Raw genomic sequence first — 23,437 nt, 5'->3', positions numbered from 1 at the left:
TATTCTGAAGGCCAGTAAAGGTATTTTGGTTGTAACTCTTGTTTCATTTGCCCTCTGAGACCATTCACTGAACTTCTCAGAAGCACCTACAGTTTTATTCCTTGGTATCATGTTCTGTTTTGAGCTTTTGGTTTCTCTTTCGTGGGTAAGTGTAAGTCCAAACGGCCCTTGTTCCATCATTATGTATAGAGCTATTACTGAGATATGTAGTGATGTTTTTCCTGAAACGTACCATAGATTGGTAGATTTACTCACTTGGTGCAGTAAGCATGCCCAATTTTTTAAACAGCTCTTTACAGTTAGCCTGTCTATAACTTCTAGTTATTTACTGTAATGGCCCTTTTCTGCAGTTTAAGAACTGCATCCATGTGCTATGCCTTCAGTCCCTAAAAAATAATTTCATAGCTAAGAAACGAGTGCATGTAGACACCACAAACCGTCAGCTGTTACGAACTGATGGTCAAATTTTAACATGCCATTGACATCCTTTTTTGCCAATACCTCTGTGTATTCATTCCATGTTAGCTGACAACCAGTGTTCATCCTTAAAAACTTTGTGTGTGTCTATGCGATAGAGTGGCTCCCCTTCTTTATGCTGAAGTGTTTACTGTTTGATTTCTTTTTGTTCAACATTAATATATTACATACTGTCGAACTGTAAACATCCTTGAAGGTTTCACTTTCTTTCTGTAATAGGAGTTCTGATGTTTTATCAATGGCTATGATGTAAATTGGCAAGGGCTAATAGAAATCCTTGGGTGACAGAAGAGATATTGAATTTAATTGATGAAAGGAGAAAACACAAAAATGCAGTAAATGTAGCAGGCAAAAAGGAGTACAAACGTCTCAAAAATGAGATCGACAGGAAGTGTAAAATGGCTAAGCAGGGATGGCTGGAGGACAAATATAAGGATGTAGAGGCGTACATCACTAGGGTAAGGATAGATACTGCTTACAGGAAAATTAGAGACCTTAGGAGAAAAGAGAACCACTTGCATGAATATCAAGAGCTCAGATAGAAACACAGTTCTAAGCAAAGAAGGGAAAGCAGAAAAGTGGAAGGAATATATAGAGGGTCTATACAAGGGTGATGTTCTTGAGGACAATATTATGGAAATGGAAGAGGATGTAGATGAAGATGAAATGGGAGATATGATACTGCGTGAAGAGTTTCACAGAGCACCGAAAGACCTGAGTTGAAACAAGGCCCCGGGAGTAGACAACATTCCATTAGAACTACTGACAGCCTTGGGAGAGCCAGGCCTAACAAAACTCTACCATCTAGTGAGCACGATGTATGAGACAGGTGAAATACCTTCAGACTTAAAGAAGAATGTAATAATTCCAATCCCAAAGAAAGCAGGTGTTGACAGATGTGACAATTACCGAACTATCTGTTTAATAAGCCATGGCTGCAAAATACTAACGCGAATTCTTTACAGATGAATGGAAAAACTGGTAGAAGCCGACCTTGGGGAAGATCAGTTTTGATTCTGTAGAAATGTTGGAACACGTGAGGCAATACTGACCCTACGACTTATCTTAGAAGAAAGATTAAGGAAAGGCAAACCTACGTTTCTAGCATTTGTAGACTTAGAGAAAGCTTTTGACAATGTTGACTGGAATACTCTCTTTCAATTTCTGAAGGTGGCAGGGGTAAAATACAGGGAGCAAAAGGCAATTTACAATTTGTACAGAAACCAGAAGGCAGAGTTATAAGAGTTGAGGGGCATGAAAGGGAAGCAGTGGTTGGGAAGTGAGTGAGACAGGGTTGTAGCCTATCCCCGATGTTATTCAATCTGTATATTGAGCAAGCAGTAAAGGAAACAAAAGAAAAATTCGGACTAGATATTAAAATCCATGGAGAAGAAATAAAAACTTTGAGGTTCGCCGATGACATTGTAATTCTGTCAGAGACAGCAAAGGACTTGGAAGAGCAGTTGAATGGAATGGACAGTGTCTTGAAAGGAGGGTATAAGATGAACATCAACAAAAGCAAAACGAGGATAATGGAATGTAGTCGAATTAAGTCAGGTGATGCTGAGGGAATTAGATTAGGAAATGAGACACCTAAAGTAGTAAAGGAGTTTTGCTATTTGGGGAGCAAAATAACATGATGGTCGAAGTAGAGAGGATATCAAATGTAGACTGGCAATGGCAAGGAAAGCGTTTCTGAAGAAGAGAAATTTGTTAACATCGAGTATAAATTTAAGCGTGAGGAAGTCGTTTCTGAAAGTACTTGTATGGAGTGTAGCCATGTATGGAAGTGAAACATGGACGATAAATAGTTTGGACAGGAGTAGAATAGAAGCTTTCGAAATGTGGTGCTACAGAAGAATGCTGAAGATTAGATGGGTAGATCACATAACTAATGAGGATGTATTGATTAGAATTGGGGAGAAGAAGAATTTGTGGCACAACTTGACGAGAAGAAGGGACCGGTTGGTAGGACATGTTCTGAGGCATCAAGGGATCACAAATTTAGCATTGGAGGGCAGCGTGGAGGGTAGAACTCGTAGAGGGAGACTAAGAGATGAATACACCAAGCAGATTCAGAAGGATGTAGGTTGCAGTAGGTACTGGGAGATGAAGAAGCTTGCACAGGATGGAGTAGCATGGAGAGCTGCATCAAACCAGTCTCTGGACTGAAGACCACAACAACAACAACATGATGTTGCTGTCTTCAGCAAATAACTTTTTCCCGTGGTGTTAAAAGTCAGTGATAAGTATTAAAAACAGTATTGGACCCAATACTCTATGGTGAACAATACTTACCGTAGTGACATTAATTCAGGTCACTTTGTAGACATTAACTGAATACTGCATTCAGGAGTTTATTTTAGTTGAAATATACGATATAATTCAGTACAAATTTTCAGAAAACATGCACTTATATCCACTAATAGAGAATTAAAGTTCAAATATAAAAATTTAACCAAAAATTTTAAAAATCAAACAAAATGCAGTCCAACAGTTTCAGTAAGTTACAGATTACATGACACAAAAGTTATTGCAATATTTCTTAGTATTTTGTGGTATATTTTTCTGTTTTAATCACTGCCTTGACTCTGTGTGGCATTGAGTCCTCCTGATGTTGAAGGTCTTCTGGTTTGATCACTCTGAACCACGAACTGATGATGGCCTCTAGGGTCTGCAGCTCGTCATCTAATGGCTAGCATTGCTACTTTTGTATTATGGGGTCCTGGGTTTGATTCCTGGCCGGGTTGGGGATTTTCTCTGCCTGGGGAATGGGTGTTTGTGTTGTCCTCATCATTCCATCCTCATTCATGATGGTGGCTAGATTAGATTGTGTACATTTTGGGAATGTGTAAGGGCACTAATGGCTGCACAGTTGAGCCCCCCACAAACTAAAACATCATTGTCATCATGGGCTCTAGGAGCTCCCTCATGTTACTGGACTTCTGTTGGGAAACAATGATTTTGTGAAACTGTAAGTTCTCAATTGGATTGAGGTTGGGACTGTTGCCAGGCCAAGGCAGCACACTAATTTGATAGTCACTGAACTATTATGTATTGATTTTCGTGGTATGACATGATGCATTGCCTTGCTGAATGATGCACTGGTGGTTTTTACCTTCAAACAAATTGCATATAGAGGGAAGCAAATTCAATGCAAAGACTTTGCCATGGTACTTTTTTGTGGTGATGTTGCCCAATAACACTGCCAGATGTTTCGTGTCATGAGTTGCCACGCAGCCCCACCCCATGACACTGATGGCATGCTTCATTATGGCAGTGTTGCACTGAGATAGTAAGCCTTCGCCTGGCCTACAATGTACAAAATGAACTTTCTCTCTTCCAAAGATGCTGATCTTAGTGCCTTCACTCCAAATGAATCTAGTGCAGTCTGCTTGCGCCCATTCCCTGTGTGCTAATACCCATTGCACACGTTTATCCCTCTGCATTTCATTCAGATAAGGCTTCTTCCTTCGAGTCCTTGCTTGCAAACCATTTTCACAATGTTTCTGTCGGGTAATTGCATCAGAAACTTCAGCCCCTGATGTCTTCAGAAATCCCTTTATGTCTTTTGTGGTTGTCAATGACCTTCCAGAGTAAGACAGCAGATTCTACAAGAGTCTTGATTAGTCAATATTGGTTTTCATGGGGAGCAGTTTTGATTGAACCATTTTCTTGATACCAGTTGCAAATTTTTCTCACACCCAATTTTTTAGCACCTCCACCCAACTTTTTGCCATTTCTGCATATGTATAATCTTCTTCACAGAGTGTTACTGCCTTACTCTGTTTAGTTTGTGACAAATCAAAACATATCAGTAGAGGAGACATCATTTTCAATCCGTAATCCATCTCAACTTAGCTCACATTAAAGAAACCTGGCGCTTCAACAACAACAATCTATTGCTACTACTGGAGTTACAACAATCATCACAATAAAGCAATAACATGCTTCCATTGATTGATATGTTGGAACAAAACACATTGGAAACATCTGCACAAGCAAATGAAACAGTGAAGTTTTTTTAACTGTTATCATTCAACTCTGTTCACTTTTAATAAAAAGTATAACATCGCATTCTCTAAAAATGATAAATACTGTGGAGGACATGCCACAAACAAAAATAAAAGAAAAAGTGTTAATTTCATACGCCAATATGTACTTACATCTTGCGATGTTAAAATGAATGAACGTTTCAACAAAATGTCCAGAATTAATACCTCTGCTGTAAGTTTATGTGTTTCTTGTCTGACAGTTGTTTTACTGAAATTTTACTATCAGCAGATGTGTGAACTATCTTCACCTTTTTCACCCTGTTTTCCAGCTAACACTGGGGCCACTTATTCACTGTTTCTCTTACACCGAGCACTTCTAACTTGTTTAGTAGTATTTTATGATCTAAAGCCTTGGTTGAGTCTAAGAATAAGTGTGTAACACAATTATCCATGTCAGGAGCTTCAGGAATCACTTTTGTAACTCTGTAATGGCAGGTATTATATTTCTCCCACTTTGGAAACTAAATTTCATTAAAAAGATTGTAATTATTCATGTAACTTAGTCTCTCTTCCATGACTTATTAGTTATTTTTGAGAATCAAGATGGCAGTGAAACTGGTTTGTAGATTTCAATGCTTTCCACATGACCTTTCTTTAACAATGGTGCTTGTGGTTGACTGGGATAATACCTGAACTAAAGGACTCATTTGTTATGTTTGTTAATGGATCTTGTGTCCTACCTATGCATGCCTGCAAAATAGAGACAGGAAGTTTAACTATACCTGATGACTTCTTACTTTTTAATTGTTTTTATTGTTTTCCTGACTTCAAGCTCTGTTGTGGGAACATAGTAAGTCACTGTGGGTGCTACACGTGTTTTAGGAAGATTTTGCTGTAGCTTTTCCACAGTACCAGAGAAATAATAATTTACAAAATTTGGTTATTCCTGAATGCTTTCTATTATTCTACCCTCATCTTTGATTTAATTGGATAGACACACATATAAAAATAAGGTTTTTTCGTGTGCAAGCTTTCAGAGCCAGTGGCTCCTTCTCATGACAGAAAGGTTGAACAGGAAGGAAGAGGGATGAGGGAAAAGGACTGGGAGGTTTAGGAAAAGTGGTAGAATTGAGAAAGTCACCCAGAATCTCATGTCAGAGGAGATTTACCAGAAAGGATGAGAAGGAAAGGGAATTAGTGGTTGGAAAGTGAGTGAGACAGGTTTGTAGCCTATATCTGATGTTATTCAATCTGTACCTTGAGCAAGTAGTAACGAAGCCAAAGAGAAATTTGGAGATGAAATTAAAGTTCAATGAGGAGAAATAAATACTTTGAGGTTTTCTGTTGACGTTGTGTCAGAGACAGCAAAGGAGTTGGGAGACCAGGTAAACAAATGTTTAGGAAAAAAAACCTTTAACATAAACATCAACAAAACTAAAACAACGTTAATGGAATGTAATCAAAGTAAATCAGCTGATACAGAAGGAACGAAATTAGGAAATGAGACAATAAAAGCAGTTACGGAGATTTGCTCTTCCAGAGGTTGCCCTCAGTATGCAAGATCCAGGCGGTCGCAGAGGGTGGGCTTACTGGTAGTTGGGAGCTCCAACATCAGGCGTGTAATGGGGCCCCTTAGGGATATGGCAGCAAGAGAGGGGAAGAAAACCAATGTGCACTCCGTGTGCATACCAGGGGGAGTCATTCCAGATGTGGAAAGGGTCCTTCCGGATGCCATGAAGGGTACAGGGTGCACCCATCTGCAGGTGGTCGCTCATGTCGGCACCAATGATGTGTGTCGCTATGAATCGGAGAAAATCCTCTTCTGGCTTCCTGCGGCTATCTGATTTGGTGAAGACTGCCAGTCTCGCTAGCGGGATGAAAGCAGAGCTCACCATCTGCAGCATCGTCGACAGTACTGACTGCGGACCTTTCGTACAGAGCCGAGTGGAGGGTCTGAATCAGAGGCTCAGACGGTTGTGTGACTGTGTGGGCTGCAGATTCCTCGACTTGCACCGTAGGGTGGTGGGGTTTCGGGTTCCGCTGGATAGGTCAGGAGTCCACTACACACAGCAGGTGGCTGCACGGGTAGCATGGGTTGTGTGGCGTGGACTGGGCGGTTTTTTAGGTTAGATGGCCTCGCGCAAGTACAGAAAGGGCAACAGCTTCATAGGGTGCGGGGCAAAGTCAGGACATGCAGGGACCAAGCAGCAATCGGTATTGTAATTGTAAACTGTCAAAGCTGCGTTGGTAAAGTACTGGAACTTCAAGTGCTGATAGAAAGCACCGAAGCTGAAATCGTTATAGGTACGGAAAGCTGGCTGAAGCCAGAGATAAATTCTGCCAAAATTTTTACACAGACGGTGTTTAGAAAGGATAGATTGCATGCAACTGGTGGTGGCGTGTTTGTCACTGTTAGTAGTAGTTTCAAATGGTTCAAATGGCTCTGAGCACTATGGGACTCAACTTCTGTGGTCATCAGCCCCCTAGAACTTAGAACTACTTAAACCTAACTAACCTAAGGACATCACACACATCCATGCCCGAGGCAGGATTCGAACCTGCGACTGTAGCAGTCCTGCGGTTCCGGACTGAGCGCCTAGAGCCGCTAGACCACCGCGGCCGGCAGTAGTAGTTTATCCTGTAGTGAAGTAGAAGTGGATAGTTCCTGTGAATTATTATGGGTGGAGGTTACACTCAACAACCGAGCTAGGTTAATAATTGGCTGCTTTTATCGACCTCCCATCTCAGCAGCATTAGTGGCAGAACAACTGAGAGAAAATCTGGAATACATTTCACATAAATTTTCTCAGCATGTTATAGTCTCAGGTGGAGATTTCAATTTACCAGATATAGACTGGGACACTCAGATGTTTAGGACGGGTGGTAGGGACAGAGCATTGAGTGACATTATACTGAGTGCTCTATCCGAAAATTACCTCGAGCAATTAAACAGAGAACCGACTCGTGGAGATAACATCTTGGACCTACTGATAACAAACAGACCCGAACTTTTCGACTCTGTAAGCGCAGAACAGGGAATCAGTGATCATAAGGCCGTTGCAGCATCCCTGAATATGGAAGTTAATAGGAATATAAAAAAAGGGAGGAAGGTTTATCTGTTTAGCAAGAGTAATAGAAGGCAGATTTCAGACTACCCAACAGATCAAAACGAAAATTTCTGTTCCGACACTGAAAATGTTGAGTGTTTATGGAAAAAGTTCAAGGCAATCATAAAATGCGTTTTGTACATGTATGTGCCAAGTAAAACTGTGAGGGACGGGAAAAACCCACCGTGGTTCAACAACAAAGTTAGGAAACTACTGCGAAAGGAAAAAGAGCTTCACTGCAAGTTTAAATGCAGCCAAAAGCTCTCAGACAAATAGAAGCTAAACGATGTCAAAGTTAGCGTAAGGAGGGCTATGCGTGAAGCGTTCAGTGAATTTGAAAGTAAAATTCTATGTACCGACTTGACGGAAAATCCTAGGAATTTCTGGTCTTATGTTAAATCAGTAAGTGGCTCGAAACAGCATATCCAGACACTCTGGGATGATGGCATTGAAACAGAGGATGACACACGTAAAGCTGAAATACTAAACACCTTTCTCCAAAGCTGTTTCACAGAGGAAGACTGCACTGCAGTTCCTTCTCTAAATCCTCGCACAAACGGAAAAATGGCTGACATCAAAATAAGTGTCCAAGGAATAGAAGAGCAACTGAAATTACTCAACAGACGAAAGTCCACTGGACCTGATGGGATACCAATTCAATTCTACACAAAGTTCGCAAAAGAACTTGCCCCCCTTCTAACAGCCATGTACCGCAAGTCTCTAGAGGAATGGAAGGTTCCAAATGATTGGAAAAGAACACAGGTAGTCCCAGTCTTCAAGAAGGGTCGTCAAGCAGATGCGCAAAACTTGTAGACCTATATCTGTGATATCGATCTGTTGTAGAATTTTAGAACATGTTTTTTGCTCGCATATCATGTCATTTCTGGAAACCCAGAATCTACTCTGTAGGAATCAGCATGGATTCCGGAAACAGCGATCGTGTGAGGCCCAACTCGCTTTATTTGTTCATGAGACCCAGAAAATATTAGATGCAGGCTCCCAGGTAGATGCCATTTTCCTTGACTTCTGGAAGGCGTTCGATACAGTTCCGCACTGTCACCTGATAAACAAAGTAAGAGCCTACGGAATATCAGACCAGCTGTGTGGCTGGATTGAAGAGTTTTTAGCAAACAGAACACAGCATGTTGTTCTCAATGGAGAGATGTCTACAGAAGTTAAAGTAACCTCTGGTGTGCCACAGGGGAGTGTTATGGGACCATTGCTTTTCACAATATATATAAATGACGTAGTAGATAGTGTCGGAAGTTCCATGCGGCTTTGCGCGGATGATGCTGTGGTATACAGAGAAGTTGCAGCATTAGAAAATTGCAGTGAAATTCAGGAAGATCTGCAGTGGATAGGCACTTGGTGCATGGAGTGGCAACTTACCCTTAACACAGAGAAATGTAATGTATTGCGAATGCATAGAAAGAAGGATCCTTTATTGTATGATTATATGATAGTGGAACAAACACTGGTAGCAGTTACTTCTGTAAAATATCTGGGAGTATGCGTGCAGAACGATTTGAAGTGGCATGATCATATAAAATTAATTGTTGGTAAGGCGGGTGCCAGGTTGACATTCATTGGGAGAGTCCTTAGAAAATGTAGTCCATCAACAAAGGAGATGGCTTACAAAACACTCGTTCGGCCTATACTTGAGTATTGCTCATCGGATCCGTACCAAGTCGGGTTGACAGAGGAGATAGAGAAGATCTAAAGAAGAGTGGCGCATTTTGTCACAGGGTTATTTGGTAAGCGTGATAGCGTTACGGAGATGTTTAGCAAACTCAAGTGACAGACTCTGCAAGAGAGGCGCTCTGCATCGCGGTGTAGCTTGCTGTCCAGTTTTCGAGAGGGTGCGTTTCTGGATGAGGTATCGAATATATTGCTTCCCCCTACTTATACCTCCCGAGGAGATCACGAATGTAAAATTAGAGAGATTCGAGGGCGCCCAGAGGCTTTCCGGCAGTCGTTCTTCCTGCGAACCACACACGACTGGAAGAGGAAAGGGAGGTAATGACAGTGGCACGTAAAGTGTCCTCTGCCACACACCGTTGGGTGGCTTGCAGAGTATAAATGCAGATGAAGATGTAGATGTAAGCAGCAAAATAACTGATGATGACTGGAGGTGAGTGGATATAAAATGCCAACTGGCTGTAGTGTGGAAAACATCTTTGAAAAAGAGGAATTTCTTAACATCTAATATAAATTAAAGTTTAGGAAGTATTTTCTGAAGGTATTTCTGTGGGGTGTAGCATTTTATGGAAATGAAACAAGAACTTTAGAAATGTGACACTTCAGAAGAATACTGAAGATCAGATAGGTAGATGGAGTAAGTAATGAGGAGGTACTGAATGATATTGGAGAAAATAGAAATTTACAGCACAACTTTACTGGAAGAGGGGTCAGTTGAAAGGACACATCTAGAAGTATCAAGGAATTATCAGTTTGGTAATGGAGGGAGTGTGGGGACTAAAAATTGTTGAGGGAGACCAGTGGATGAACACAGTAAGCAGATTCAAGTGGATGTAGGTTGCAGTAGTTATTTGTGAATGGAGATATTTGTACGGGATGGAGTAGTCTGGAGAGCTGCATCAAACCACTCTTTGGACCGAAGACCACATTATCATCATCATCTTGTATCTGTAATGTCCTTCGTTTCAGACATGTCCAAATCAGCACACACCATTTTGATCCTGCAGCAACTATGAATCAAGACACAAAGGACTGCAGTGCGCTTTGGTTTATACCAGTGGGTTAGGTTGAAAATTTGTGCCAGACTATGATTCGTACTCACGTCTCCTGCATACCAGGTAGTTGTGCTGACTACTATGCCATCAGGACGTAGTGGTCACCACAACTGCACTGACTACCCTAGCACATCTCACATCAGACCCAAATTCTCAACTTTTGATCCTGCAGCCACTAAAGAATTAAAGACATTAACAAATTTGTGCTTGGTCTGGCACAAATTTTCAACTTGCTCCATTGATATAAATCAATGCCCACTGGCAGCCATGGCTTTAATTCCTTTGTGTCTGAAATGACATTCTAATGTTCTTATTGATGTCATCCGTCGTTTGTTTGATGAGGCTCGTATATCCTCTGTGCTAATGACGTCATCAGCCTGTTATTGATGTACAGCATTGTTTACTGACTCTCGTTACATATAAGGTAGCTTGTAATTGGTATTAGCAGTCCACGATATAATCCATGTTGGCAGGGCACGTTAATGCCTTTTACTTTTACATGGTAGTTGTGTGATTTTCTGAAACGTCACTCCACGCAGCCGTCAGATGTCCGGCATGGACAGCCACCACCACGGCCCGATGCAGGCGGTGCAGCAGCCACAGGGTGGGGCGGGCAGCCTGGCGACACAGGCGCAGCTCCAGCAGCAGCAACAGGCGCAGCAGCAGCAGGCGCAGCTGCCGTGGGAAGCGCGCCGCCGTGCCCTGCACGCCGCCGTCTGCTGCCTGCTGGCGGAGCTCGGCACTGAGGCCGCCGACCGTGCCGCCCTTGAGTCCCTCGTCGAGGCTGTTCAGTCATTCGTCTGGGAGGTTGGCAACAGCAGCCGGGCGTATTGCGAGCTGGCTGGCCGCACACAACCACTGCTGGGCGACGTAGTGGTGGCGCTCGTCAACATAGGCTTCCCGCTCGAGGGCCTCGAGGCGCATGCCCGCCGACCCGGTCGGTCCGTTCTCTCACCACCCACACATGCCTCGCAGCATAAGGTAGCTGTCTTGATGTGTAAATCTACATTTACCTCCACCTCCATATCCACATACATACTCTGGATATCACGTTAAAATATATGACAGAATATATTTCCATCATACCACTTATACGTTGTGATCAAAAAGTAATGGGAATTTTTGTTTTTCATAAAGAATCTTTACTTATTCATCAGTATCAACTTTGTTCCCTTCAAAGTAATCCCCTACAGATATAATAACACTTGTGCCAGCGCTTTTTCCAACCGTAGAAGCACTTCTGTAACTCACTTTTTGTTATGGTGTTTCTGTTTTTATCTCTGTAATGGTGGCAAAACGACATCCTTTCATTGTTCTCTTCAGTTTCAGGAATAGAAAGAAGTTGCAGGGGGCTATTTCCAGCAAATACGGTGGCTGAGGCAACACAACAGTTTTGTTTTTTGCCAAAAAACCGTGAACAAACATTGAGGTGTGATGTAATTTCCACAAGTGGTTTTGCCACAGTTCTGATCATTTTGTTCAGATTGCTTCATGCAAATGCTGCATAACTTCCTGGTAGTATTCCTTATTGACTGTACAACCATTAGGTAGGAACCTATGATGCACTATCCCATTGTAATAAAAGAAAACAGTGAGAAGAACCGCCACATGTGATCAAACTTGTCAAATCTTTTTTTTTATTTTGGCTATTTGGGCAGTTTCCATTGGGATGATTGGGCCTCGGTTTCGACATCATATCCATATACTCGTGCTTTGTCACTGATTATAACCTTCTGTACAAGTTCTGGATCATTGATGATTTCATTCAGCAGTACCTGAGTGATGTTTGCATGATGTCGATTTTGGTCAAAATTCAACAGTTTTGCAACAAACTGCTGCTAAATGTTTCATGCCCAAAACATCTGAAAAAAAAATTGCTTGGAATGAGCCAAGGGATATTCCAACATCATCAGCAACCTCTCTGATGATCTGGCGATTTTACAGAACCATTTTCACCACTTTTTCCACATTGTCATCAGCAATTGATGTGCTAGGATGTCCAGGGCTGACGTTGCCTTCAACATTTTCTCGACCCTCTGTGCAGTGTTTATACTGCTTGTAAACTCTTGTCTTACTCATGGTAGATTTGCCAAAAGCCACAGTCAAGATTTCAAATGTGGTACTGCACTTTATTCCATTTTTCAAGTAAAATTTAATGTGAATTCTTTGATGCATCTTTTTCGGAAGCAAGAATTCTCCAAACACTCGAAAACATGTATAATCTTTTCAACTGTCAACAATACACTAAATAGTCAAAACAGCTGAAAATGCAGACATACATCGGGAACATCCACACCAACAAAATAAAAAAAGTTTTTGAAATCCGATGTAAAAACCCGCAAAATTGAAAAATTGTCATTAGTTCTTGATCTCACCTCTTAAGTGGTTATGGTATATTCCTAGATTAATCACTTAGAGTTGGTTCTTGAAACTTTGTTTAGTAACATTGGATGGTCCCAAGGCTGCGATGCGAATGGATGGAGAACTCAGTAAATGGTTTAGCATTAGTATAGCAGTCAGGGTCCCCTCTCTACAATGGTTTTTAATCTGACTCTTGAAGCAGCCATTCAGAAGCTTCAAATAGCTGGTGACATAGACACAAAGTCAACCCAGATATGTGTATATGCTACTGATGTAGCATTATTAACAGAAGAAGAGTTTCACGAGAGAGAACAGTAGGTGAGCTGAAAGAAGCCGCCCTACCTAGAGGCCTTGCCTTGGTAAACTATCAGCAGCTGGTTTCAATTGTGAACTTGCACAGAACTTTGACTATCTGGGACCTGATATTAATAGGACAAATTCCATGCCATCAGAAATAAAACAGTGCATCCTAAATGGTAATAGATGCTTCCACACATTTAAGAAATTGCTGACCTTAGGTTATTAAATAGGCAACTGAAACTTCAAATTTATAAGGCCATGATCAGGCCAGTTGCAAACTTCAGATGTGAAACATGGACACTAACAAGTGCTGATGAGCAGCAGCTCAGGATATGTAGACACAGCATTCTGCACAAGATCTATGGGGCATTTCAGAAAAACAATGATTTCTGGAGATCTAGAACAAACACAGAGCTGGATCACCTTATACAAGGAGCTCACATTGTAAGAACAATAAGAAGTATGGGAATAGCTTGGCTTGGACATGTCCTTGGGATGGATACTTCACAAACAATTAAAAAGGTTTTTGAATGTAGGCCAGCTGGAAAAAGACAGATACCAAGGCCACAAAAGTGTGGATGGACAATGTGGAAGAAGATGTAAAATCTCTCAGAGGACAGTGGAGAACTGTGCTGGAGAGGGTAAAATGGAAGAAACTTGTTGAAAAGACTAAGACCTGTGCAGGGTTGTTATGCCATGAGAAGAAGTAGTTTTGAACTCTGTTACACATCATTCTGAGATCCAATAAAAAAAGAAGAGCAGGGGGTTAATGGTATGAAGGCGATTGTAATGTGATATGAAGTAAACTGTCATTATTTGTATTTTTTATGTCACATTGGAGTGTACTTTATTCTATTGTACCACTTTCTGCTTTGTTATTAGATGTTGGATCTGAGGTTGATCTGTAACAAAGATCATTGTAATAAATATACAAAGTAGTGCAGACATAATCTCTCTTCACAAGAAATGCTGGTATGGTTCCTGTGGAAATGACGGAGCTGATTTTCTTCCCTATCGTTGGCCATATTGACCTTGTGCCTCATCCATGATGATTGGTCATTAATTGGACATTACACTCCCGGCTACTTTCCTTACTTCCATCCTTAAAGCAGTAGTACCTTTTTGATCTCAATAGCCAGTAAAGTTTTTTCTTTTTTCTCTCTGCTCATTGGGGTAAAAAGTGAAGAAAAAAGGTTTGAGGGCATCAGGGCCCACCTCCTGTATCTTAGCTGTGATGGTGAAATGATCTGTAGTTCAGTTTAGCTTTGCTATTTGCATGTTCTGTGGATCGTAACTGAGACATCTCTCTGGGATGTGAATGAAACCAGTTACAGTTATACTGCACTTTCTCAGTTAAAATTGTGGCAACGTCAGGTAATTTACTATATGATGGCCTTAAGCTACCCTCATACCTCCCTTCATATATTAATTTATTCTTAACTGTGTTCTCTCTCTCTCTCTCTCTCTCTCTCTCTCTCTCACACACACACACACACACACACACACACACACACACACACACACACACACCATATTATTACACATTCACAATTTATTCAGTGGAGTAGAAGTAACTGTCAAGCAGATAAGATTCCAGTTTGTGTTTGTAATTAATTATACTACTACTACTACTACTACTACTATTCCTTGGCACTACAGCCCTTGTTGGGCCTTGGCATCCTGGACAATCACTGCCCACTCTTCTCTGCTGGCTGACTTGGATCTCCATGTTCTAACTCTCAAGTCCTGCTCCACGTTGTCTAGCCATTGGTCCTTGGTCTGCCCCTTATATGATGTCCACTGGGTTTTCCTTTGAAAACTTTCTTGACTGTTCTGTTCTCCACCATTCTTTCTTTATGTCCCAACCAATGTTACTCTTTCCCCCCTGCGGGCCCAGGAGTTAGAATAGGCCTGAGGTATTCCTGCCTATCGTAAGAGGTGACTAAAAGAAGTCTCTCACATTTTGGCTTTTATGTGATGGTCCCCTGTAGGGTTTGACCTCCATTTTTCAAAATTTTTGTGAAGAGCGAGCCAGTTGGGTAAGGGCACTTTACATGGTGCATCGTGTCCATCATGCACTGAGACCTATCACAGCCTTCGTTGACGTGGATCTGCACTTCTGCTCATTCTCCAACTGTTGGGTGAGGTCACCCTCCTGGGTGCGTATTTTTCCATCAACTGTGCAGTATCATTTTCTACGCTGACGATGATAATAGACTTGTTTGCTTGGTTGCACCTGATATCCAGGATGGTAGCCACTCTGTTGTGGTGGAGCCGCCATGTACCCTGTTGGTTGTAGCCTCCTGACCATACAGGTATCGCTGTGCTAATGCCTACACTGTTAACTCACCATGTATGTCCCTGGGGCATCGGGACTCCCGGCAATGACCATCTTGCCAGGTGGCCTTTGCTGCAGCTGGGTGGCACCCATGGAGAGGGTTCCTGGTCGGAGTGGGTGGCATCAGGGTGGGTGACACGTGATGAAGCTTAATACATCATCTCTTGGTGGTGGTCAAACACCAGCAGTCTGTAAGCGTTTACAGGCTCAATTCCATGCACAGAGGTACTACCCCAAATCGTTCCCCTCCCTGGCCACACCATGGGAGGAACGTCAGGCTAAGCATGGCAGTGGCTCTTATTTGCCCCGGTACCTTGTATGTTCAAGAGATGATGGGGAATCTTTCATGACGATGAAGTCTCAGTTTTGTGTTGAACATTAAGTGGACACGTTTGGGGAGGTGGAGGGCTAGTCCAAAATGAGATCTGGGTCAGTCTTGATCAAAACAGCATCCTCTGCCCAGTCACGGGCGTTACTCGTTTGTGACAAGCTGGGGAATGTTTCTGTAACCATCACGCCCCATAAGAGCTTAAATATGGTCCAGAGTATCATATTTCACAGTGACCTTCTTTTGCAATCTGACGATGAGCTGCTTGCCAATTTAGAGCAGCGATGTGTACATTTCGTTCGGCGTGTCTATCGGGATCCGAGGGATAATCAGGTTGCCACCAGTGCCTTCATCTTGGCCTTCGACGGTGACACATTACCCGAGAAGGTCGCCCCCAGGGGCTCAGCATTCATTTGCAGAGTACGGGCTTGGCGACCCCGGGGTCCTGAGCTGGGGACTGGTCAGCGCCGCCAGTCTCGTGTCACCGTAACCCCCGGACATGCTTCAGTGACCACCGTATGGTGCGGCGGTGGAATGTTGTGTGCTGCGGGGAATGGTAATCTTGGCTTAACCGCCTGGATTGCGAGGAAGGCCAACCTCTATATAAACCCCTCAATCTTACGGTGTGCTCCGCGCCTATGAGATGCATAGCTGTTGGGGTGGAACAGTCGCAAGCGGGCAACCTCTGGGGCACCTGCTGCACCCCAGTTGTATACGGCTTACTCAGGCATGCGGGGCTCTGTCTGAGTGGACCTTTAGTTCCCTAGCTGCTCGTGGTACCGCAATGGACCCTTCGACCTCTACATTTCCCCCTACCAGTGGTTTAGGTGGGCCACTGGTAGGAAAACACACCCCATCGAAAAAGCGACTTCGTGCTGCGAGTCGTCCAGTGCCTGGTGTTGCTAGAGATTTATCAGACTGTCGTAACAGAGCACATGCTGATAATCAGAATGTGTTTTTGATTCTTAAACGGAAGGAGGGTAGTTTGAGAGGGTTTCTCCCTTTTACATCCACAAAGGTCTTGAGGGAATTGCAGGTACACTGAAATCTGTTAAGCGACTGCGCAATGGTACTCTGTTAGTTGAGACTTCTAGTTCCCGTCAAGTCGCTTCTCTTCGGAAAGCAACCTGTCTCGGAGAGTACGCTATCGAGACCGAGCTCCACTCCACGTTGAACTATAGTAAGGGTGTCGTGACATGTAGGGACTTGGTGGATATCCCCACAGACGAGTTAAAATCTGAGTGGGGTGAAGAAGGTATTGTTGACGTACAGCATATTATGAAACGAGTCGATGGGGACCTAGTCAAATCAGACTCGTTTATTCTCACATTCAGTTGTCCGAGCCTCCCAGAGCATGTTAAAGCGGGGTTCTTACGTTTGCCAGTATGGCCATATTTCCCCAACCCAATGCGCTGTTTTAAATGTCAGCACTTTGGGCATACTACGTTGGGGTGCAATGGGATAGCCACTTGTGGTAAATGTGGTCAGCCTGCCCATGAAGGAGCCGATTGTTCCTCGCCTGTGAAGTGTGTGAATTGCTCTGGGAGTCACCCTGTCTGGAGCCGGATCTGCCCCATCTATCTAGAAGAACGGAAGATACAGGAGATTAAAACATCTAAGCGCATCCCCTATGCTGAGGCCAAGAAGCTCTTTAAGGCCATGCAGCCTCCTGTGTTTACGACATCATTCGCTTCCGCTCTGAAAAAACCAGTACAAATGGCCACTGTTGCTACGCAAACGGAGGTTGCTAGTGTTAGCACTAATACCTGCGTTTACCAGTGCACTTGTGCTGCTGCGGTTGTTTTGAAACCTGCGGCTCTCCCCGCAACGTCGGACAAGGCCGTTGTTGCTGACATTGGGGTACTTCCTGCCTCTCCCCATATGGCGCCCTCTGCCCATGCGGGTAAAGCTCCACCTGTTGACAAGGCTCTGCATTCTAAGCCCCCCAAGACAAAGACGCCAAAGGTGAAGGTTTTGCCACCTGAGGAGACTAGTCAGGGTCGGTCCGATGACGAGGCCATCGTACTGTCTGACATCTCCCGTGGGTCGTCATCAGAGCTGATGGACATTGATGTCGACTGAGGGCGATCTTCTCGCCCCAGGAATAAATCTCCGGCCAGTTCGGGCTCTCCTCCAAAGCACAGAGGCAGGGTGAAAGTTCAGCCACCCTGATCACTGGCTCCCATATTACAGTGGAACCTGAATGGGTTCAGGACGCATGTGGCCGAATTAAAACTCCTTATACGAGAGTGCCCTTTGTGCTTATGTCTCCAGGAGACACATTTTCGGGCCACTGATGCTCCTTCTTTACGGGGCTATACCGTATATTGAAAAGATGATCTGACGGGGGAAAGGGCGAAGGGGGGTGTTGCGGTTTTTGTCCGTGACATGCACCACTCATCTGAGCTCCCTCTCGTTACAGACTTGCAAGCAGTTGCAGTTTACATTCTTGTGTGTCGGAGGCTCACAGTCTGTTCAGTTTATTTACCGCCTCAGGATGCAATAGACTCTGAGGCTCTCACAGACCTTATTAGCCAACTCCCCCGCCCATTTCTTCTTCTGGGGGACTACTTGCCCCAGGGGTCGCACTCTGGAAAGCCTCATGATGTCTGAAGAACTGTGCATCCTCAACTCTGGTGCTCCCACTTATTTCTGTACTGCTTCTGGATCGTCATCAGCTATTGACCTTTCCTTTTGCTCTCCAGCACTCGCGGATTCTGCTCTGTGGGAGGTTGCCGCTGACCTCCATTCTAGTGACCACTTCCCCCTTTGGATTCGCCTCCTGGATGAGGCTATGGCATTACCAGTGCCGTTCCGGTGGCACCTCTGCAGAGCTGACTGGACACTTTTCAGGCAACTGGCTGTTTTGGAACACCGTGCCAGCATCCACGACTGGGTAGACCATGTTACAGCCGTGATCTCCCATGCTGCTGAATTGTCAATCCCACAGTCATCTGGTCATCCCAATAGGCGTCCTGTCCCTTGGTGAACCACTGAGTGCCGCTCAGCCATCCGAGCCCGCCGTGCAGCTCTGCGCCGTTTCAAGTGCCGTCCCTCAGCTGACAATCTTGCGGCCTTTCGGGTGGCAAGGGCCAAAGCGTGGCGAGTGATTAAAGAGAGCAAACGACGGTCATGGCAATCGTTCTTGAACTCCATCTCCCGCTCCACTAGTTCTACGAAAGTATGGGAAGCCGTCAGGAGGATTTCCGGGAAACTCGGCCAGCTACCTGTCACAGCATTGCTGCATCAGGGAAGTCTCCTCACGGCGCCGAGAGACATTGTCCAGACACTGGCCTTGCATTTTGCGGAATCTACCGCCACTATTAACTGATCTAGATTTCTGCCGCTACCGCATTGCCATCGAAAGGGGTCACTTGGACTTCCGGTCTCCAAATTCTGAACCCTACAACTGCCCCTTCACAATGTGGGAACTGGATTCGGCGCTGTCTGTGGCTCATGCTGCAGCACTTGTTACTGCCTTCCAAGGAAGTTCTCCTGAATTGTTTTAATATGATATGGTTATCCGGCACGTACCCTGACTCGTGGAGGGAGGCGATTTTGATTCCCCTCTTCAAACCGGGGAAGGACCGAACGCATCCCAGTAGTTATCGGAGTATTGCTTTGACGAGCTGTGTCGGGAAGACTTTGGAACGCATGGTCAACCGTCGCCTGGTTTGGCTGCTCGAGACCAGGCAGCTCCTTAGCCCCTCTCAGTGTGGCTTTCGGAGATGTCGTTCAACTATAGACAACTTGACCCTGCTTGAGGCGGCCATCCAGCAGGCCTTCCTACATAACCAGCATTGTCTAGGTGTATTCTTTGATATTAATAAGGCGTATGACACTACTTGGCGCCGCCTTATCCTCAATCAACTCCATCAGTGGGGCTTTCGTGGCCGTCTCCCCATCCTCATTCGGTCGTTTCTTTCCCACCGCCTCTTTCGATATCGGGTTGGTACTGTGCTTTCTGATTTGTACGTGCAGGAGAATGGTGTTCCTCAGGGAAGCGTTTTAAGTGTCACCCTCTTTGCCGTCGCCATTAACAGTATCGCGTCCACTATCCGGAGTCCTGCCCAATGCTCCTTGTTTGTGGACGATTTTGCTGTTTTCTGTTCTTCCTCTAGTCTTGTCACTGCTAGTCGGCAGTTGCAGCTTACGATAAAGCGATTAGAGGCATGGACTGCGAAGACGGGTTTTACCTTTTCTGCAGACAAATGTGTGTGTGTTCATTTTAATCATTCTTGACATCATTTTACCTCCCCTGAATTGCGTCTGAGGGACACCATTCTTCCTTTTAGAGACACTGTGAGGTTCCTGGGCCTCACTTTTGATTTCAAGTTGTCGTGGTTGCCTCACCTTAAAGACCTCAAGGTGCGGGCCCTGAATGCACTGAATATTTTGAAGTGTCTGAACCATCGGTCCTGGGGAGCAGATCGGGCGCGTCTGCTGCAATTTTATGGGGCTTTCGTCCGATCGCGTCTTGACTATGGTTGCACCGTGTATGGGTCAGCAAGGCCTTCGTATCTGAAGATTCTTGACGCAGTACACCATTAGGGTATCAGGCTGGCCAATGGTGCCTTCCATACCAGTCCCATCCCCAGCCTGTGATTTGAAGCAGGGGAACTGCCGCTCACCATCCGGCGGAAACTCCTCATGGTGCGACGGGTGTGGCAATTTCTTGCCTGTCCTACCTCCCCTGCGTACCCTACCATTGCCCGACCGCCTATGGAACGTCTCTTTTCCAGTCATCCCAGGGCAACAAGACCATTTGGGATTCGTGCCAAGCATTTACTTGCGTCCCTTGGTGTGGAGAGTGTGGCCCTCCAACGACAAGGTTTTACTCGTCTGCCTCCCTGGTTGCTCCAGAGGCCCAGCGTCCTTTTAGACTTGTCGGAGTACCGGAGGAGCTGCACTCCTGTGTTTGTTTTTACCTCCTTATTTTCCGATATTTTACACCAGCATCCAGACCATGTACCAGTATTTACGGATGGCTCTAAACAGGGGGACTCTGTTGGTTGTGTTGTTGTTTTCCCTGATCGAGTCGTCAAGTTACGGCTTCCTGCGGCGTTTACCATCTTTGATGCCGAATTGTTTGCGATCTTGCGGGCGTTGGAGCAGATGAGATGTGTTCCCAGTCTTAAGTTCCTCATCTGTTCTGACTCCCTGAATGCCCTTCAGACCATGCAACACTTGTACCCAGCGGATACGCTCGTCCAGAAAATCCATGATGCCCTACTCCACCTGCAACGGCAGGGGAAGGAAGTTTCTTTCTGCTGGGTGCCGGGGCACGTGGGTATTAGGGGAAACGAATTGGTGGATGTGGCTGCCAAAGATGCATGTTCCCTCCCTCACGTTGTTGACTGTGCCGTCCCCCTCCATGCTGTTACCTCCTTCCTGTGTTTTCGTGTTATGCATCAATGGGAAGAGGAGTGGCTGGCAGTCGGTGAAAATAAGCTGCGTCTGGTCAAGGCCACCATGCGGCAATGGCGTATGTCCTACCAGTCATGCAGGTGGGATGAGGTTCTCCTCACTCGCCTCCACATCGGGCACAGTCCCTTAACGCATGGTTTTTTACTCCGGCGGGAGGACCCCCCAATCTGCAGTGCTTGTGGCATCCAGATTACTGTCCGCCACATTTTACTTGACTGTCTTTTGTTCTCTGACCAGAGGGCGGTGGTTTCTTTGCCACCGGACTTGCCCTCTATTTTGCAAGACGACGCAATGACTGTGGTTAAGGTCTTACGGTTTTGTGTCCTATCCAATTTGTTGCCTCGGATTTTAGGGAGAGGGTTTTAATGTGCTGCTGGGTGACTGGCTCACACGGATTTTAGGTAAGAGGTCCGCCAGTCACGATTACCTCCTTGTTTCCCTTCGGTTTCTGTTCTCTTTTCCTTGTGTTTCCTTTCCTTTTTTAGTGTGTTTCTCCTCCTCTTGTTTTGCTTCTGTCTGTGAGGATGTGGAACTGCGTCAGGTCTGTGTCTTTTAGCCGTTCTCCTTGTTTGCTGTCCGTCTTAGTCCCTTCACTGCATCTGTTCCTGTTTTTATGCGTTTGGGCGCTGATGAACACGCTGTTTAGCGCCTGTAAACCTCAAACACACACACACACACCAAGAAGGTCAAGGTGATGGTCTACCGGTGTGATGTAAAGCCATATATCCCTCCCCCAATGCAGTGCTTTAAGTGCCATAAGTCTTCTTGCTGTACTTCCAGCGTCACATGTCGAGATTGCGGACGCCGATCACATCCCAATACTCCATGTGCCCCGCCTCCCAACTGTGTCAACTGAATAGAGCACCATTTGCCGTGCTCACCTGATTGCAGGATTCTCCAGAAAGAAAGGAAAACCATGGAGTACAATACCCTGGACTGACTGACCTACACTGAGGCTAAGAGGAAATTTGAATGCCTACATCCTGTACGTATGACATCATCTTATGCCGCCACTACAGCAGTTCTAGCCCTATCAGCTCTGCCAACCCCAGTCACCTCTCAGAGCCAGAAGACTACACCTACCCCCTTGATGGTGGGGGCCACTTCCCTCCCTGTTGCTGCTGCACCACCTACTTTGGGAGCAACACTCCCCCCCCCCCCAACCCCCCCCCCCAACAATCGGGGATATCAGTCCCCACTTCTGAGCCAGAGAAGTAAGTTTTCTTCGGCTCCTCTTGCTATGAAGGGGTCCCTTGGGTCACTCCCTTCTCAGGTTTCTGCTAGTGGGAAAGATGACGTCCGCCAATGGCTGAAGAGCCCAAAAGCAGCTGGTCGTAGGGCTTCACGCTCATCCTCAGTCCTGGAGACTGGATCAGTGAAGTGCTCCCAAGGAGCAGCAAGAGAAATGCAAAAAGAAGGTCCCCAAGACCAAGGGAATTGTGGTGGCACTCACGTCTGCGGATTGGGTGGAGATTCTGGCATCCACTGAGGACCTAGATCTCGCCAGACCCTCACACACAATGGATATAGACTGCTCAGGCAAAAAGTCGGTGGAGCAGGTGACCCTGAGGCGTTAACTACCTCATAGAATGTTCCATATCTTTCCCTGTCTCACGACGACGTCATCCTCCAATGGAATTGTGGCGTTTTTTTCCACTGCCTGTCAGAGCTGCAGCTACTGTTAAGCTTTTCACCTGCTTTCTGCATTGACCTCCAGGAAACCTGGTTCCCAGCAATGCGGACCTTCCCTCTGCGGCTATAAGGGATACTACAGGAAACATAGCGACTATAATCGAGTGTCAGGTGAAGTTTGCGTTATGTCCTAAACTCAGTCTGTAGTGAACCTGTGCCCCTTCAAACCCCTCTTGAAGCTGTGGCTGCCAGAATAAGGATGACACAGGAAATAACTGTCTACAATGTATATCTTCCTCCAGATGGTGCAGTATCCCTGAATGTATTAACTGCACTGATTGATCAACTCCCTTTCCTACTTTTGGGAGATTTTAATGCCCACAGCCCCTTGTGGGGTGGCACTGTGCTTACTGGCCGAGGCACAGATGTTGAAACTTTACTGTCACAGTTCGATCTCTGCGTCTTAAATACTGGGGCTGCCACACATTTCTGTGTGCCTCATGGTAGTTACTCAGTCATTGATATACCAATATGCAGCCCAGAAGTTCTCACATCTATCCACTGGAGAGCACATGACGACGTGTGTGGTAGTGGCCCCTTCTACATCTTCCTGTCACTGCCCCGGCATCAGGCCCACGGACGCCTGCACAGATGGGCTTTAAACAAGGCGGACTGGGAAACTTTCACTTCTGCTGTCACCGTTGAATCTCCTCCACACG

General features: G+C 45.1%; 1 protein-coding gene across 1 annotated transcript in view; it reads left to right on the top strand.

Annotated features, from left to right (window-relative positions):
* LOC126210172 (transcription initiation factor TFIID subunit 8-like) overlaps positions 1-23,437 on the top strand; it is a 52,262-nt gene that overhangs the window by 2,373 nt on the left and 26,452 nt on the right. Inside the window, exon 2 of the mRNA XM_049939329.1 lies at positions 10,872-11,313. Coding sequence (XP_049795286.1) covers positions 10,872-11,313 — 442 coding nt within the window. The remainder of the gene's footprint in view (positions 1-10,871; positions 11,314-23,437) is intronic.

This window comes from Schistocerca nitens, chromosome 10 (assembly GCF_023898315.1).
Source record: "Schistocerca nitens isolate TAMUIC-IGC-003100 chromosome 10, iqSchNite1.1, whole genome shotgun sequence".
Taxonomy (NCBI): domain Eukaryota; kingdom Metazoa; phylum Arthropoda; class Insecta; order Orthoptera; family Acrididae; genus Schistocerca; species Schistocerca nitens.
The sequence above is the reverse complement of the archived record's forward strand: the minus strand, read 5'-3'. Positions and strand labels throughout refer to the sequence as shown.